The following is a 17,439-nucleotide window of genomic DNA, read 5'->3' as shown; positions in this document are numbered from 1 at the left end:
ATGTGGTGTATAAATGTTCAGAGACACTTTTAACCCGAGGGCCGCTGCCTTGTAGGCTCCTGGCTTCCTGCATCCCCAGCAACTCGCTGGGGAGCATTTTGTAACCGAGATGTCAGCACCCCAGCCCATCCCCACCCATCTCCGGGGGCCCTCCTGGTCCTCCCACCCCATCGGGGGCTCAGGTGACGCCCACAGCTCTGGGGCCCTGTCCCCCTTGGGTCCTAAGGAGCCTTTTCCTCGTTAACAGAGAGCTCGGGCCCTGGAGCGTGTGTCCCGAGGCCTCACCCTCCTCACCAGAGTCCAGGGACCAGGACGGAGGGGCCGTGCACAGCATGTGTGTCACAGTGCAGCAGAGGTGGTCAGCCCACAGCCCTGCCCTTGCCCTGCCCGGGCTCACAGCGGCCTGGCCAGTGCTGCACCCGGCACCCTGTTTGTCCCGGCCCTGGGGTGTAAGCCCTGTTGCTGCAGTGTGCAGAGGAGAAAGCAGAGGCTTGAGCGAGGACTTGGCAGGGAGGGCTGGGGGAGGGGAGGGGGAGGGGGAAGGGGAGGGGAGGGGAGGGGAGGGGAGGGGGAGGGGGAGGGGAGGGGGAGGGGAGGGGAGGGGAGGGGAGGTGGGGGAGGGGGAGGGAGGGGGAGGGGGAGGGGAGGGAGGGGGAGGGGGAGGGGAGGGAGGGGGAGGGGGAGAGGCAGCCCACTAACGTGACCCCTTGTGACTCAGCCCCGGAGGGCGGGGCCACCATCCACCCCGAGGACAGCTCATCAGCGCTGAGTGCACCCCCACTGCCACCCTGACCCTCGGCCAGGGCGAGGCCACACCTGCTGGGCACACACCCAGCCAGCCACAATGTGGCTGCCAGCCCGGAAACAGGCCCCAGCCTGCCCGTACCTCGTGTGTGCCGCCCAGGCCACAGTCACGATGAGGAAGGTCATCAGGTACACAGCGATCCTCGTGGCTAGAAGTTTCTGGACACTCTTGTCAAACTCCTGGAACAGAAGCGCATCAGCATCAGACAGATTCACCCACGGCAGCCGGCGGCCCCGCCCCCAGGCACCAGGCCCCGGGGGGCCGGACAAGCACCTGGGAGCCCCCACCTCCGCCCACCAAGGCTCAGCCTCAGTCCCGGGCTGTCCCTGAGGCCCCTCCGGAGGCTCCCCATCTTCCCAACATGGCAGGCCCCCCGAAATGCCAGCTCTGGAGGCAGAGAGGATTCGCCGAGCCTCTCCCAGGATCCTGGCAGGGTGGCCACAGGCCGTGCAGCCACACGAAGTCACGGCGTCACCGGTAAGTGATCCCGAAGCAACTGCGAGGCCTGGCGAGAGGGCCGCGGTGTCTGGACGCCGGGTGACGGGCTGCACAGGAAGCTGGGCCCCCAGGCCGGGGGAGGGTTTAAGCTTTGTCAGCGAACACTCCAAATGCAAAACCGGTGCCTTGCCCGTGTCTGCTGGTTGTCTGAGACCACATGAGCAGCACCGTTTCCAGATCCCTGGGTCCTCTGGCCTTGATGAACCCTCTCCTTCGTGTCAGGAGGGTCCTCGGCGCCTCCCCTGAAGGAGTCTCCCCGCCACCGCGGAACCTTCTGGCTCAGAGCCCTCTCGTGGGTCAACGGAGGTCACGACCCCGACCGCAGAGAGGCGAGGAGCTCCAGGCCCGCGCGTCCCATCACCTCCCGCATCTCACATGCACACCCACCACCCTGTTCTGAGACTGGTGGCACCGAGGTCCCCAGAAGGTTCTGGAGCAGGCACAGCCAGGAGAGCGTCGAGGCCCCCGGTGGGCACACGGCTTTCCTGAGCTTGGCCGGAGCGCAGCCCCCAGGCCCCCTTTGGGGAGGCGGTGCCCCGGAGCAGAGGAAGCCGCATGGGGCCCTTTGCTCACCGCGCCAGGTGCCAGTTGCCAAGGTCAGGCTCGACCATCATTTCTGTTTAATTCTCATCCAAACCCTACGAGAAGTAGCGATATCACCTCCCGCAGATGACTCCCGGCAGTGTCCAGGCTAAGTGTGCTGGTTGGGCTGCAGCCAGACCACGGCCACACGTCCTGGGCCAGCACTGCGCATCCTGGAGCCCAGAGGTGACCCACGCTCGACGTGAGGGGCCCAGAGAGCTGTGCTCGCACACACACACGCCCGCGAACTCCGAACGTCTCCCGGAATCACGTCCGGTTTCTGAGGTGCTGCGACGTGTGGCTATTTTACTTATAAAATGGAAATATTCCAAACTGACTAGCAATGGAAAAACCTCGTTTCCCACTCACCTCCCTGCTCATGGCGCAGGCCCACGCCCGGCAGGCCGGCCGCCCTCTGCTCCCCAAGCACCTGCTCTGAGGGGCACACCAGCGAGACAGACAGAGAGCCCAGGGAGCTTCCCCGTGACGCCTGCCGGCACAGTCCGCGCCAGCCTCCAGGCGCTCCTGCCTTTCTCAGGGCTCAGCGCGAGGGCACCGGGGCTGGATGGCATCGCTGGGGGACGCGGCGGACGGCCTGGCCCTCCCAGCCAGGTACGCCCGAGCGGAGCCCGGCCTCGAGCTCGGGGCCTGCGCCTCCTGGACCCTCGCCCGCACACCAGACACTGCAGACTGTCCCAAGTACCTGCTCCGGGGAGATCTCCGTGTGGGTCACAGGCAGGATCTAGGAGAACAGACACAACACGAACCCAGGAACACTTCTTGGGCTGGGCACTGACTGCTCCCTGGATGCCACGTGCCGGGGACTCAGGCCAGTCCTGGGCTGCTCCTCCCCACCCCCAGCAGCCTCGGGGCCCCGGGTCAGGGCCCGTGCTGGGTGGGGCCCCGCACGGACCATTACGGTGGCAATGATGGACAGAAGCGCGTCGCTGAAGCTGAGCATGCGATGTGAGTGCTGGATCCCGTCAGCCATGTCCTCGTCCTGTGAGCCCGTGGAGGAGGCTCCCTGCCCATCTAGGGCTGGCTCTGGGGTCCGGGGCCCGGACATGGTGGAGCCTGGGAGGAAGCACAGGTCTGAGCCCGCGGGGTGCCCCTGGGGGCCGTGACACAGGGCAGGGGGGCCGAGGAGGAGCCACCCTGCTGGGCGGGGCTGGGCAGAGGGGCCCTGCCGCTGCTTCCTCTGCCCCGTTCTCCTCTCCCAGGCAGCCTTCTAGAAGAGGGGCCTGTGACCTGGGAGACACACCCTGTGACTGTGTCCCCTCCAGGGACAGGAGAGGCAGGCGAAGGCACACGGCACATATGGTGGGTGCTCCGGGGCTGGGCGTGACACTCTTGACCCCAACCAGACACCGCCGTGTCCCTGCTCCCATTGCACCCTGCATCACAGCCGTGATGCGACCTTTGGGGGAATCAAGGCCCTGCGTGGAAAGCCAGCTGCCCCAGCTGCCCCGGCTGCTGCCCCACTGGAGGGCGCTCTCGCTCCTCCTGTTGGCAGGCGGCCTGGGGGACTGGTCGGGCACCCGCCAGCGAACCTCCCATGGCAGAGCTCCCTGGACAACTCAGTATCAGAGGTGGGCTGGGAAGACAAGCGAGGTGCCAGCTGACGGGGCTCCGGGCAGAAGAGATGCCAGTGCCTCCCGGGAACGGAGTCGGGGCCCCGCAGCGGGAACTCCGCGGGGGCAGGCCGTGGCCCCTGTGAGGCACCAGGCTCCTTGCTGAAGGCAGCGCGCGTTCTCTGCCACGGAGCTGTGCCTGGGCAGAGGGACAGCATCGAGAGGTCGGGAAAGAGGTCAGGGCTGGAGTCACCCGCAAAGGCTCTCCGAGAGGACGAGACGCCCCGCGGTGGCGTGGGGGCAGGACTGCGCCGAGGCGCACGGGAAGGAGTAGGAGGAGGGTCCAGAGCGCAGGATGCCAGGGCTCCTCCAGGACGGGTGGCCCGAGCGGTGAACCCCCCGAGAGGGAAGACTGGAGGCGAAAGGGCGCCCTGGTCTTCCCCTGAAGAGGACACTGCCGACCCCGGCAGAGCGCCAGGAGCCCGAGCGAGAGTGAGAGCGAGGAGGCGCTCCGAGGTGCAGCTGGACGTTAAAGCTAACAGCACGCGAGCCTCCCAGGACAGGACAAAGACAGAGCCCCGCCCCCAGGATGGAGAAAGGAGGCTCGCGGGGATTTCCGGACAGGAAGACCGAAGTGCGGATACACCTGTAAGATACTCGGCAGCCTGGGAAACGCAAAGGAAACCGACGAGAGGACAGTCAGCTTTGCACAAGTCAGTGAGTTAAGAGGCGGCGAGGGCGCAGGGGATGCAGAAGCTGGCAGGGAGTGCAGGGCACCTCAGCCACCGGGAGACCACTGAGCAGCCGGGCAGGGCTGCGGTGCCCGCCGCCAGGCGGCCAGCCCCAGGGCGCACACGAGGTGGGGACCGCGGGCCTCGTGGAGCAGTTCACCTCGACGACGAAAGTCACACACGTTCTGACTGACTGACAGGCGGCACAGTATTACCCGCTAAGGGAGCTGCTACCAAGGGCTGTGCGCTGTTTGTGCCCCGAATATGCACGTGTCGCGTGTCGAGCCCCACCCCGGGGGATGGGACAGAAGGTGGGGCCTCTGGAGGTGACTAGGGTTAGAGGAGGCCGGGAGGGTGGGGCCCAGGGTGGGATGGGTGCCCTGACAGGAGGGGACCAGCGTGCTCCCTCCCTCTGCTGTGTGTCTGCAGGCCAGGACGTGGCCTCACGGGAAACTGAACTGGCTGCCACCCTGATCTGGGCCTTCCAGCCTCCAGGACTGTGAGAAATAAAGTCCTGTTGTCCGAGGTCCCAGTCTGTGGCATCTTGTCGTGGCAGCCAGAGCAGACTGAGACAGTAAGTGACAACCGATGAAACAACCCACATGCAAAAACTCAGAGCCACGACGCTGAACGGGATGGATCACGTGCAGGAACACACGTCGTGTCACACCACCGACGTACACACACGCACCAGGAAGAGCACAGTAACACAAACAGGACAGCACTGCGGTGATCCAGGCGGGGCGGGGTGGAGGATGGGTGAAGATGGGGCTCTAGCTCTCATCTGCATCTCTAATTTCTCTCTCACTGGATTCACTTTTTAAAGTTTACACACAGGAAGAATCACTCCTTCTGGTGCCCAGCACTGAGATTTAGACAAATGCACAAGGTGTGTAACCATGGCCTCAGTCACAAAGCAGTTCTGTCCCCGAGCAGTCCCTTTGTGGGCAGGCCTTCCTCCACCCAAACCCTGGCCACCGCTTGTGTTTTCTGTTACTGTCACTTTGCCTTTTCCAGATTGTCCCATAAATGGACTTGTACCCCAAAGAACCTCTTGAGTCTGGCTTCTTTTACTTAGCACAATGCATCTGAGATGTACCCATGTCTGGGGAGTATCAGTAACATGTTTTTTACTGCTGTGTAGTTAATTGTACTGCATGAATGTACCTGTTTATCCATCCACCAGTTGGGAAACAGGTCATTCACGGTTTTAGCAGTTAAGAATAAAGCCACTATAAAGATTTACACACAGGTATTTGTGTACACCTGTTTTATTTCTCTTGGGCGAATACCTCAGAAGGGGTCTGCTGGGTCATTTAGTAAGTACGTGTCAACTTTACAAGAAACTGCCAAACCATTTACCGAAGTAGCTGCACCGCTCTGCATTCCCACCAGCAGTGTGTGAGAGCTGCATCTGCTCCCCACCCTCGCCAGCACTTGGTTTGGAGGGTCTTTTTAAAATTTAATGAATTTTTAATTATAGCTGTTCTGAGAGATGTGCTACCTCACTGTGGTTTAATTTGCACTTTCGTATTGACCAGCTGGGTATTCTCACGTGCCTACTTTTTAACTGTACATCTTTTGTGGCAAAGTGTCTGCTAGAATCTTTTGTTCACTCTTTTGAGGGGTTATTTGTATTCTTACTGAATATTGAGAGTTCCTTCCACATCGTGGTTAGAAGTCCGTTGTTAGATATGTAATTCGCAGGCATTTTCTCTCAGTTATGTGGCTTGTCTTTCCTTCTCTTACCAGTCTTCAGGAGAATGTCAGTTTTTTATTTTTTTAATTTTTTTTACATTTAGACAATTTGAAATGCATCCTCTTTATTTATTTATTTATTTATTATTTATTTTATGGCTGAGTCTTAAAAGTGTTGAGTCTTCGTCTCTGTGCGAGGGCTTTCTCTAGTTGCGGCAAGTGGGGGCCACTCTTCATCGCGGTGAGTGGGCCTCTCACTATCGCGGCCTCTCTTGTTGCAGAGCACAGGCTCCAGACGTGCAGGCTCAGTAATTGTGGCTCACGGGCCTAGTTGCTCCGCGGCATGTGGGATCCTCCCAGACCAGGGCTCGAACCCGTGTCCCCTGCATTAGCAGGCAGATTCTCAACCACTGCGCCACCAGGGAAGCCCCGAGAATGTCAGTTTTAAACTCTGATGGGACTTCCCTGGCGGTCCAGTGGTTGAGACTTCACCTTCCAATGCGAGAGGTGCGGGTTCAGTCCCTGGTCGGGGAGCTGGGATCCCGCGTGACTCAAGGTCAAGAAACCAAATGTAAAGCAGGGGCAGCATTGTGACAAATTCAGCGGAGACCTTGGAGATGGTCCACATCAAAAAAAATCTTTAAATCTGGATGAATTCCAACTCGCCACCTTTTCATTTATGGATCATTCTCTTGGTGTCATATCTAACAATGCTTTGCTTAACCCAAGAGCACAAAGATTTTCTGTTTTCTTTTAGAAGTTTTAAAGTTTGAGGTTTTACTTTTGGTCTACAATCAATTTTGAGTTAATTTTTATATAACATACAAAGTATAGTCAAGTTTCCCTTTCTTGCAGATGGACGTCTGGTTATTCCAACACTTCTTGTTGAAAAGACTGTCCCTTCTCCACTGAATTCCCTTTGCACACACCTTGGTCAAAAACTAACAGACCACATTTGTGTGGGTCTATCTGGGGAGTGTCCATTCTGTCCCACTGATTATGCATTTATCCTTTGCCAGTTTCACACTGCCTTGATTATAGCTTCACAGTAAGTCTTGATATCTGCTAGAGTCCTCCAACTTTGTTTTTTTTCCAAAACTGTTTGGATTATTCTAGTTCCTTTGCCTCTCACTCACATACTCCTGCTTGTTGGGGCCCCCTTCATAGTTGCTACAGGCAGAAAGATGGGGTACAGCAGCCCTCACTGCCCAGGTCCACAACTGGGAACTGGCCTAGGGTCAAAGCCACGAGGAGGAAGAGTGAAAAAATGGAAAACTCACATGTGTGGTCACTGATTCAAGTTTTGACTGCCCTTTCCAACCTGTTGCCTTTTGCATACTTTTTCTTTTAATATTTTGTCCAGAGTTTTTACCTGTAATCAGCGGGAGAGGCAGCCGGAAGGGGACTTCCTCATCTTGGCCAGCACTAAACTTAATACTTTTTTCTTTTAACTTTTAAAAAAAATTTATTTGTTTATTTATTTGGCTGCGTCAGGTCTTAGCTGCGGCATGAGGGATCTCTCATTGCAGCGCGCAGGCTCTCTAGTTGTGGCACGTGGGCTCAGTAGTTGTGGCACACAGGCTCTAGAGCGCGCCGGCTTCGTTGCCCCGCGGCATGTGGGATCTTAGTTCCCTGACCGGGGATCGAACCCGCGTCCCCTGCATTGGAAGGCAGATTCTTAACCACTGGAGTACCAGGGAAGTCCCTAAACTTAATACTTTACAGAAGGGAGGGAGAGAGAGGAGCCGAGAAGAGCAGGCGGAGGGGGCGAAGGGAAAAGAAGACCATCCTGACAAAAATAAGACAAAAGGTAATGTGTTTCTTTAGGCATGGGTTAATCTGGGGAAACAGATGTCCATTATATTGCTTTCTACACTTTTTGTATGTTTAAGTTTCTTTCAATTAAATTTTATTTTTAAAAAGTCAGTAAATATCAAATATAGACACAAAAATCCTCAACAAAATGTTAACAAATGGATTCTGCAACATATAAAAATAATTATATACCATGCTAAGTGGGATTTATTCCAGGAACGCAAGGTTGGTTTAAAATTAAAAAATCAATTACTGGAACACACCATATCAATAGAAAAAAAGACAAAAACTATCATCTTAATAAATGCAGAAAAAGCATTTGACAAAATCTAACACCTCTTCATGATAAAAACTATTCAACAAAATAGGAATGGAAGGAAATTTCCTCAACCTGATAAAGGGCTAATATCACACTCAATGGTGAAAGACTGAAAACTACCCCCCTCAGATCAGTGACAAGACGAGGATGTCTGCTCTCAGCACATCTGTTCAACACTGCTCGGGGTTCTACCCATGGCAACTATGCAAGACAATGAAACAGAAGGCATACAGCCTGGAAAGAAAGAAGTAAAACTATCTTTATTTGTAGATGATGTGATTCTGTATATAGAAAATCCTAAGGAATCCACACAAGACAACTATTAGAACTAATAAATGAGTTCAGCAAGTTTGCAGGAAATAAGATCAATATACAAAACAAACTGCATTGCTATTTACTAGCAATAACCAATCTGAGAATAAATTTAAGAAAACAATTACATTTATAATAGCATCAAAAATACTTAGGAACAAATTTAACAAAGGAGTACAGGGACTCCCCTGGTGGTCCAGTGAAAAAGAATCCGCCTTACAATGCAGGGGACGTGGGTTCGATCCCTGGTCAGGGAACTAAGATCCCACATGCTACGGGGCAACTAAGCTTGCATGCCACAACTACTGAGCTCACGCGCCTCAACTAGAGCCCGTGTGCCACAAACTACAGAGCCCACACGCTCTGGAACCCACGTGCCACAACTACAGAGCCCACGTGCCCTGGAGCCTGCACGCCACAACTAGAGAGGAGAAAACCCGCACGCCACAACTAGAGAGAAGCCCGTGCACCACAACGAAGAGCCCGTGCACCACAAGGAAAGATCCTGCATGCCTCAACAAAGATCCCGCATGCCGCAACTAAGACCTGATGCAGCCAAAAATAAATAAATAAATAAATAAATAAATAATAAATAATCTTTAAAAAAAGGAGTACAAAACATTGTTGAAAGAGTGAAAAGACATCCTCTATTCATGGATTAGAAAATTTAATATTGTTAACATGGCAATACTTCCCAAATTGATCTACAGATTCAATGCAATCCCTATCAAAATTCCAGCTGCCTTCCATGTAGAAATTTACAAGCTGACCCTAAAATTCATATGTAAATTTAAGGAACCCCTGGCTATTTAAGGAGTAGCCAAAACAGTCTTGAAAAAGAACAAAGCTGAGGACTCACACTTCTCAATTTCAAAACTCAGTGCAAAGCTATGGTAATCAAGTCAGTGCAGTATTGGCATAAAGACAGATATATAGATCAATGGAAGAGAATTGAGAGTTCAGAAGTAAACCACTACATTTACGGTTAACTGATTTGCAATAGGGTGTCAAAGCCATTCAATGGGGAAAGAATAGTCTTTTCAACAAATATTGCTGGGACAACTGGATACCCACATGCAAAAGAATGAATTTGGATATTACCTCATGCCACATACAAAAATTAACTAAAAATGGATCAAAGACCTAAATGTAAGAGTTAAAACACTGGAGAAAATCTTCGTGGCCTCACATTTGGCAAAGAGTTCTTAAATATGACACCAAAAGCACAAGCAACAACAAAAAATAAATTGGAGTTCGTCAAAATTTTAACTTTTGTGCTTCAAAGGACGCTATTAAGAAGTGAAAGACAATCCATAGAATGGGAGAAAATATTTGCAAATCATGTATCTAGTAAGACTCTAGCATCCAAAATATATACAGAACTCTTACAACTCAACAGTAAAAAGACAACCCAATTCAAAAAATGGGCAAAGGATGTGAAAAGATATTTCTCCAAAGAAGATATTCTAGTAGCCAATTAGCACATGAAAAGATGTTCAACATTATTGGGTTGTGTTAGGGAAAAGCAAATCAAAACCACGGGACAGTCACCCTCCAGGAACGCCATAATACAAATAAATGATGGACAACAGCAACTCTTGGTGAGGATGTGGAGAAAGCGGAACCTTTGTGCACTGCTGGGCGGGAATGTAAATGGTACGGCTGCTGTGGAAAACAGTATGGAGGTTCCTCAAAAAATTAAGCAGAGAATTAACATAGGATCCAGCAATTCCACTTCTGCGTATATACTCAAAGGAATGGAAAGCAGAAACTCGAAGAGATATTTGTACACCAATGATCACAGCAGTACTGTCTGCAATAGCCAAGAGGTGGAAGCAACCCCAGTGCTCATCTACAGATGAACATCTAAACAAAATGTGGCATCTACATCTACAAAGGAATATTATCCAACCTTAAAAAGGAAGAAATTCTCACATGTTATGACATGGTTGAATCTTGAGGACACTATGCTAAGTGAAATAAGCCAGTCACAAAAGGATAAATACTGTATGATCCCACTTACATGAGGTCCCCAGAGGAGTCAAATTCATAAAGACAGAAAGTAGAAGGGTGGTTGGCAGGAGCTGGGGGGAGAGGTGGGAGTTACTGCTTAATAGGACCAGAGTTTCAGCTTTGCAAGATGAAGAGTTCTGTGGACGGATGATGGTGACGGCTGCACAGCAATGTGAATGTATTTAATGCCACTGAACTGTGCACTCAAAAAGGGTTAAGATGGTAAATTTTGTTATGTGCATTTTACATGGCTAAAAAAAAAGCACCTGGCACATAAGTGTTCAAAAACATGTCAGCTACACCTAACCTTCATCACACACAAGTTTTTAAGACTCATGGTGACAAAGGAAAGAACATAAGACTGAAGGCAGAGGAGAGTGGAGTTGAGAAATGATTTTTCTTAAGATGGAAGAGACTGAAGAATTTTTAAATTCCGACGGCAGGAAGAGGGAGAAGTTGAAAATTCCTATAACAGAGAGGAGGTAACTGAAGGCTCGTGACCCTGCAGAGCATCACGCAGGGTGCTGGCTACGCCTCAGGGTGCGGTGGGGCAAAGGTGTCCTGGGCGGGCTCAGTCTGGGAAAGCTCAGAACGGGAAATGCCAGAGTGCTGTCTGGAGATATTTATGACAAAATGACAATAAGAACAATATGTGACATCTGTCCAACATTTACTAAGTACCAAGCATTGTTCCAAGTACTTTATATGTCCTGTTTCTTCTAATTCTCAAATAATGCTGTGAGGATTATTGAAAGACAAATAATGACTCTGTGTGTATGTGTGTGTGTCTAATAGTGAGAGCTCGGTGTGCATCAAAGTGCAAGGAGTTTGATAAGGCTGGAGCACAGGCTCAAATTGGGAGGTGTACCTGAAGTATAAGGCAGGACTAAATCACAAAAAGCCTTGTAAGCTCCTTCAGGAGTGTGGAAATTATTGGAAAGATTATGCAGGGATTGTGTATTTTTCTTTACATATATACATATATATAAATATATATTATGTATTATATTCCGTATACAAGTCCATTATCAGATATTTTCTCCCAGTATGGACTGTCTTTTCATTCTCTCAACATGTAAAAAAAAAATATATGTTTATATATTTGTGTATAAATATACACACACATATATATTTAAATCAACAGACTTTTTTTTAGCAGTTTTAGGTCTGCAGAATAATAGAAGGGAAAGTACAGAGAACTCCCATATACCCGTTCATTCCCCCCCCACTTTCCCCCACCATTAACATCTTACATTAGTGTGGCACAGTCAATGAGCCAACACCGACACACTGACACATCATTGTGTTGTAGTTCTATGGGTGTTGACAAATGCATGACTTGCATTCACCACTATAGTACCACACAGAACGATTTCACAGCCCTAAAAATCCCCTGTGCTCCCCCTATTCATCCCTCCCTCCCCCCGAAACCCCTAGCAACCATGGACCTTTCCACTGTCTCCAGTCTTGCCTTTTCCAGAAGGTTATGCAGTTGGAATCTAACAGTATGTGTCGTTTTCAGACTGGCTTCTCTCACTTGGTGACGTGCTTCTAAGGTCCTCTGTGTCTTTTTGCGGCTTGTAGCTCATTTCTATTTATTACTGAATAATACTCCATTTTATAGATGCACCACAGTTTATCCATTCACCTACTGAAGCACATCTGCAACAATGTATTTTGAAGTTCTTAAGTTTGATGAACTCCTGTTTATCTATTTTTTTAAATTTATTTAATTAATTAATTTATTTTTGGCTGTGTTGGGTCTTTGTTGCTGTGCGCAGGCTTTCTCTAGTTGCGCTGAGAGGGGGCTACTCTTCGTTGCAGTGTGCAGGCTTCTCATTGCAGTGGCTTCTCTTGCTGCGGACCACGGGCGCACAGGCTTCAGTAGTTGCAGCACGCAGGCTCAGTAGTTGTGGCTCACAGTCTTAGTTGCTCCGCGGCATGTGGGATCTTCCTGGATCAGGGCTGGAACCCGTGTCCCCTGCATTGGCAGGCGGATTCCCAACCACTGTGCCACCAGGGAAGCCCGTTTATCTATTTTTTATGGATTGTACTTTGGTGCCATATTGGAAATTCTCACAGATTGTTTTCTAGAAGTTTTATGGGTTTTTTCATATATGATGCAATGTATGGATTAACACTCTTTTTTTAAACATATGGATATCCAATTCTTCCAGCATCGTTTGTTGAAAAGACCATCCTTTCTCCAATTACCTTTATTCCTTATTCAGAATCAACTGAACATATTTATACTCATGGGCCAATTTCTGGACTTTTTATTCTGTTCCATTGATCTACTTATATATCTTTATACCAACACCACACTATTTGGAGTACTATTTGGATTACTGAAATTAGATAGTGTAAGTCATAAAAATCTGTCCTTGTTCAAACTTGCTTTGGCTATTCTCGCTCTTTTGCAGTTCCAAATGAATTTTAAAATCAGTGTGTCAATTAAAATAAAAGTCTGCTGGGATTTTAATTGGAATGGCATTGAATCTATAGATTAATTTGATGTCCTAACGATCCTGAATTTTCTAAATTAATGAATACTGTGTATCTTTCCACTTATTAAGGTCTTTAGTGTCTCTGAGCAAACCTTTTTAGTTTTCAGTTGTAAGTCTTGCACATCTATTTTAGATTTATCCCAAAGATTTGGTATCTTTTGATGCTCTTATAAATAGTGTTTTTTTTCTAATTTCAACTTCCAATATTTGTTGCTAGTTATTTAGAAATATGCAATAACTTTTTATTTATTTTGCATATTAACTTTGTATCCTGCAACCTTGCTAAAGTCACTAGTTCTAGTAGCTCTTTCTGTAGTTTCCATGGATTTTTTACCTAGAACAATGATTCTCAACTGAGGGCAATTTTGCCCCTCAAGGGACATTTGCAATGCCTGGAGACATTATTTTTCCTAAGATTTTTTTGATGTGGACCATTTTTAAAGTCTATTAAATTTGTTCCAATATTGCTTCTGTTTTATGTTTTGTTTTTTTGGCTGCGAGTCATGTGGGATCTTAGCTCCCTGACCAGGGATCGAACCCTCACCCCCTGCATTGGAAGGCGACGTCTTAACCACTGGACCACTAGGGAAGTCCCTCCTGGAGACATTTTTGGTTGTGACAAGTGGTGTGTGTACTACTATCTCGGGGGCAGAGGTAGGGGTGCTGCTAAACATCCTACAGTGCACTGGAAACACCACCCCTCCACTCCAATGAGGAATTATCTGGTCCACAATGTCAGTAGTGCCAAGGTTGGGAAACTCTGACATGGATGATCATGTGATCTTCAAATAAACAATCTTCCTTATTCCTTTTCAATATGGAAGCTTTTAATTTCTTTTTCTTGCCTCATTACATTGGCTAGAATTTCTAGTACAATGTTGAATAGAAATGGTGAGACCAGAGACTTGTTCCCAATCTTGGAGGGAAAAAAAAATCCAGTCTTTCATCATTCCATAGGTCAGCTATAGGTTTTTCATAGATGCCCTTATTATGTTGAGGAAGTTTTCATTTTATTCCTAGTTTGCCGACAGTTTTTTGTTTTTTTTTTTAAATCAGGGAATGGATGCTGGATTTTGTCAAATGCTTTTTTTTTTTTTTAATTTTTTTTTTCCGGCTGTGCCATGCGGCATGTGGGATCTTAGTTACCCCATCAGGGATCAAACCCGTGCTCCCTGGAGTGGTAGTGTGGAGTCAACCACTGGACCACCAGGGACGTCCCCATCAAATGCTTTTTCTATGTCTATTGAGATGACCCATTTGGTTTTCTTTTTCACTGTAATACTGTAAATTACATTGATCCATTTTTTAATACTAAGCCAACTTGCATTCCTAAGATGAACCTCACTTGGTTATGTTGTATTATCCTTTTTATATAGTATTGGATTCAGTTTGCTAAAAAATGTTTTAAAAGAATTTTTATATCTTTGTCATGAGGAACATTAGTCTGCAGTTTTCTTTTCTTGTAATGCCTATGTCAAAGTTCGGCATTAGAATAATGCTATCCTTATAGAATGAGCTGGCATTCATATTTCCTTCTTTCAATTTTAAAAATCTATATAGAATTGGTATTATTTCTTCTTTAGTTTGGTAGAATTCCCAGTAAAGCCATCTAGGTATGGAATTTTCTTTTAGGAAAAGTTTTTAACTACAAATTCAATGCTTTAATAGTTATAGAGCTATCTAGGTTATCTATTTCTTCTGGAGTGAGTTTTGGTATTGTCTTCCAAGGAATTTGTTCCTTTAGTACAAGTCGTTGAATTTATTGGCATAAAGTTGTTTATGTTCTCCGATTACCCTTTTAGCAATGATGTCATCACCTTCATTCATGATATTGTTAACCTTTTTTTTCCTTGTTCAACCTGGCCAGAAATTTCTCTATTTTATTTATCTTCTCAAAGACTCAGCTTTTGGTTTCATTGATTTTCTCTATTGTTTTTGTCTTCTATTTCATTGATTTCTGCTGATATTTATTATTTCCCTTTTTGTACTTACTTTGAGTTTCATTTGCTCTTATTTTTCTAGTTTATTAAGATGAATGATTTGAGACCTATCTTCTAGTAGTGTTTTAGCCACAAATTGTGAAATGCTGCATTTTCATTTAGTTCAAAATTTTAATTTCCCTTTTGATTTCTCCTTTGACCTATGGGTAATTTAAAAGTGAGTCAGTCAGTTTTCAAATATTTGGATGATTTTCCAGATATATGCTATTGATATCGAGCTTAATTCCACTGTGGTCAGAAAACGTATTTGCCCAGAATATGATCCATCTTGGTAAATGTTGTTTATAGATTTGATAACGTGTATTCTACAAATGTCCATTAAATCAAGTTGCTGGTGTCACTCAACTCTACCATACGCTTGGTCATTTCCTGGGTATTTGTTCTATCATTATCTGAGAAAGAAGTATTGAAATCTCCAACTACAATTGTGGGTTTGTCTATCTCTCCTTGCACTACTGCTAGTTTTTGCTTCATGTATTTAAAAGCTCTATTATCAGGGGCAGAACTGTTTAGGATTGTTATGTCTTTTCATGAATTTACGCTTTCATCATTATAAAATAATCTTCTTAACTTCTGATTATAGTCTTTTGTTATGAAATTTACTACAAAGGGACAGGTTTGGCGATGAAGACTATAAATTCAGTTTTAGACATATATATATGACATGTATACATGAGCTATCTCATGTATATGAGAGATACCTAAGAACTAATGTCTAAGAGTTCAGGAGGGAAGTGTGTTCTGGAGACACAGATCTGGATTAAGATGGTGTTATTATAACACCTAGTGCAGTGTCAATATAAAAAGTGCTCCATCAGTACGAAATACAAAGTCTGAATAGACTCTTGTCTCCAAAGTAATTACACTATTAAAAATCTCCACCCAACTGTAGGTCATACCAGAATAAATCCATAGCCTCCAAACTCAAACGAGCCCTGGACTACATCATGCTTTCTAGTGAGTTATTCACTAGGTTTTCCACAAAAGCTATTTTAGATCTTTTCCACACTGCTCAAATCTTAGCTTTCTTACCTCCCTTCCCATTTTCGGGAGGTGTTTTCTTCTCCTTATTCACAGTGAAAACAGAAGAAAACAGAGAATTCCTTTGCTTTCAGTCCAATAAACATATAAAGTTACCTGCAACTACAACCCACCTTCCTCCCTTCCTTTTATGATGAAAAGTGATTTTCTTACATCCAAAGTGAACACTTCCCTATGCTCTGGATAGCATTCCCTCCTACCTTCTAGGGGACCACTTTGCACCTGTCCCTTCTTTCCCAGCAGACACTGACTGGCCCCCTTCCATCAGCTGGAGGCTGCTCAGCAATCTCCCATCCTACAACCTCTCAACATCCATCATAACTCTAGCTCCCACACTTTCTTCTCCATAGCCAAACTTACTGAGTTATCTCCACTTACCATCTCTCTCTCCATTTCTTTATTCTTCCACTCAGGGTAATGGAGAGTTTCCAATGAAACAATTTATTCTTGGCAAGGTCACCAAAGATCTCAATGTTGCTAAATCCAACATACATCTTTTACTACTTTTCCTACTTTTAAATGACATTTGACACTTTTAATTACCAGCCCCCCCCCCAACATCTTTCTTTGGTCCGGTGACATAAAGCTCTCTTAGTTTTATTCCTGCTTCCCCGGCTGCTCCTCCCCTCTGAACACTGTACCCTCTTTCTAACTATGGTGTCCCCTTGGTGCGCTCTTCAAGTCAACTGCCACCTACATGCTAGGGACAACCAAATACAGCCTGGGCTCTTTCCTGAGCCCCCAATCCTTGTATTCCATTTACCAGACGAACACACCAGCTGAAAAAGCCACGTAACTTGTGTGGACTTCTAGCTGTATCACTAGCTGTATCAACAAGACCCTGGCCACCTGGCCAGGTAATGACACTGCTGAGCACATTTTGCACCCAAAGGCGGGGTGTGGGGTGCGGGATTAACTATACTGTGCGTTCTCCAAGATAATCTAGGATCATTAAGGCGAACACTTATAAAAGGATACTGCAAGCAGTAAAGCACTGTATGAACGAAGCTGCTTTTAAGGATAACGCACGTTAGCCCGTCTGGAAAGAGATTTTTAGTAGCTTGAAATTCTAGGCGGGTTAAGACGCTGCCTAGGGCTTTCAGCTCCAGTTCTCAGTTTGGGGATGAACGCTCTACACCAGGACCTACAGGAAGCAGCCGGGCACACAAACGAGCCAAGGGGTCAGGCAAGTGGTGGTGTCTTACCTGAGGGGGTAGCTCTAGGTGATGGGTGACACGCGGTATTCTGGGTCCAATGCTGCCAGATCTGACTTTTCTACAGAAGCTACAAAACTCGGTTTCTAAAATTAAGCTCTTCAGTCTTTTAGTAGCAACCAACTCGTTAAAAAGACGGACACTGCGGGACCCCCGGCGCTCCGCGGACACGACCCGCTCCTCCCACCGTGCGGCCCAGCCCCGGGAGCCCCCGAGCACCAGCCTCCGCGGAAACGGCCACGTGGGGACGGTTGAGCGCCGCGCCGGGGGGCCAGACCACCCGCGGGCAGCCCTCTGCTAGCGTGACACCTGAAGTCCGTTCCGAGGCCGGCA

The 17,439-nt window shown here is 47.8% G+C and overlaps 1 protein-coding gene across 5 annotated transcripts in view; it reads right to left on the bottom strand.

Moving 5' to 3' along the window:
- TMEM175 (transmembrane protein 175) overlaps positions 1 to 17,439 on the bottom strand; it is a 26,991-nt gene extending 9,552 nt beyond the window's left edge. For 4 of the 5 annotated variants that reach the window (XM_061191841.1, XM_061191842.1, XM_061191845.1 and 1 more), the window contains exons 1-4: positions 17,098 to 17,439; positions 2,799 to 2,959; positions 2,589 to 2,627; positions 887 to 984 (exon numbers count right to left, since the gene is read on the bottom strand). In XM_061191841.1, coding sequence (XP_061047824.1) covers positions 887 to 984; positions 2,589 to 2,627; positions 2,799 to 2,951 — 290 coding nt within the window. In that variant the 5' untranslated portion in view covers positions 2,952 to 2,959; positions 17,098 to 17,439. The remainder of the gene's footprint in view (positions 1 to 886; positions 985 to 2,588; positions 2,628 to 2,798; positions 2,960 to 17,097) is intronic. The other variant, XM_061191844.1, reaches the window with a different exon arrangement.

This window comes from Eubalaena glacialis, chromosome 5, assembly GCF_028564815.1.
Source record: "Eubalaena glacialis isolate mEubGla1 chromosome 5, mEubGla1.1.hap2.+ XY, whole genome shotgun sequence".
NCBI classification, from domain to species: Eukaryota; Metazoa; Chordata; class Mammalia; order Artiodactyla; family Balaenidae; genus Eubalaena; species Eubalaena glacialis.
This window is presented reverse-complemented; position numbering and strand designations above follow the sequence as displayed.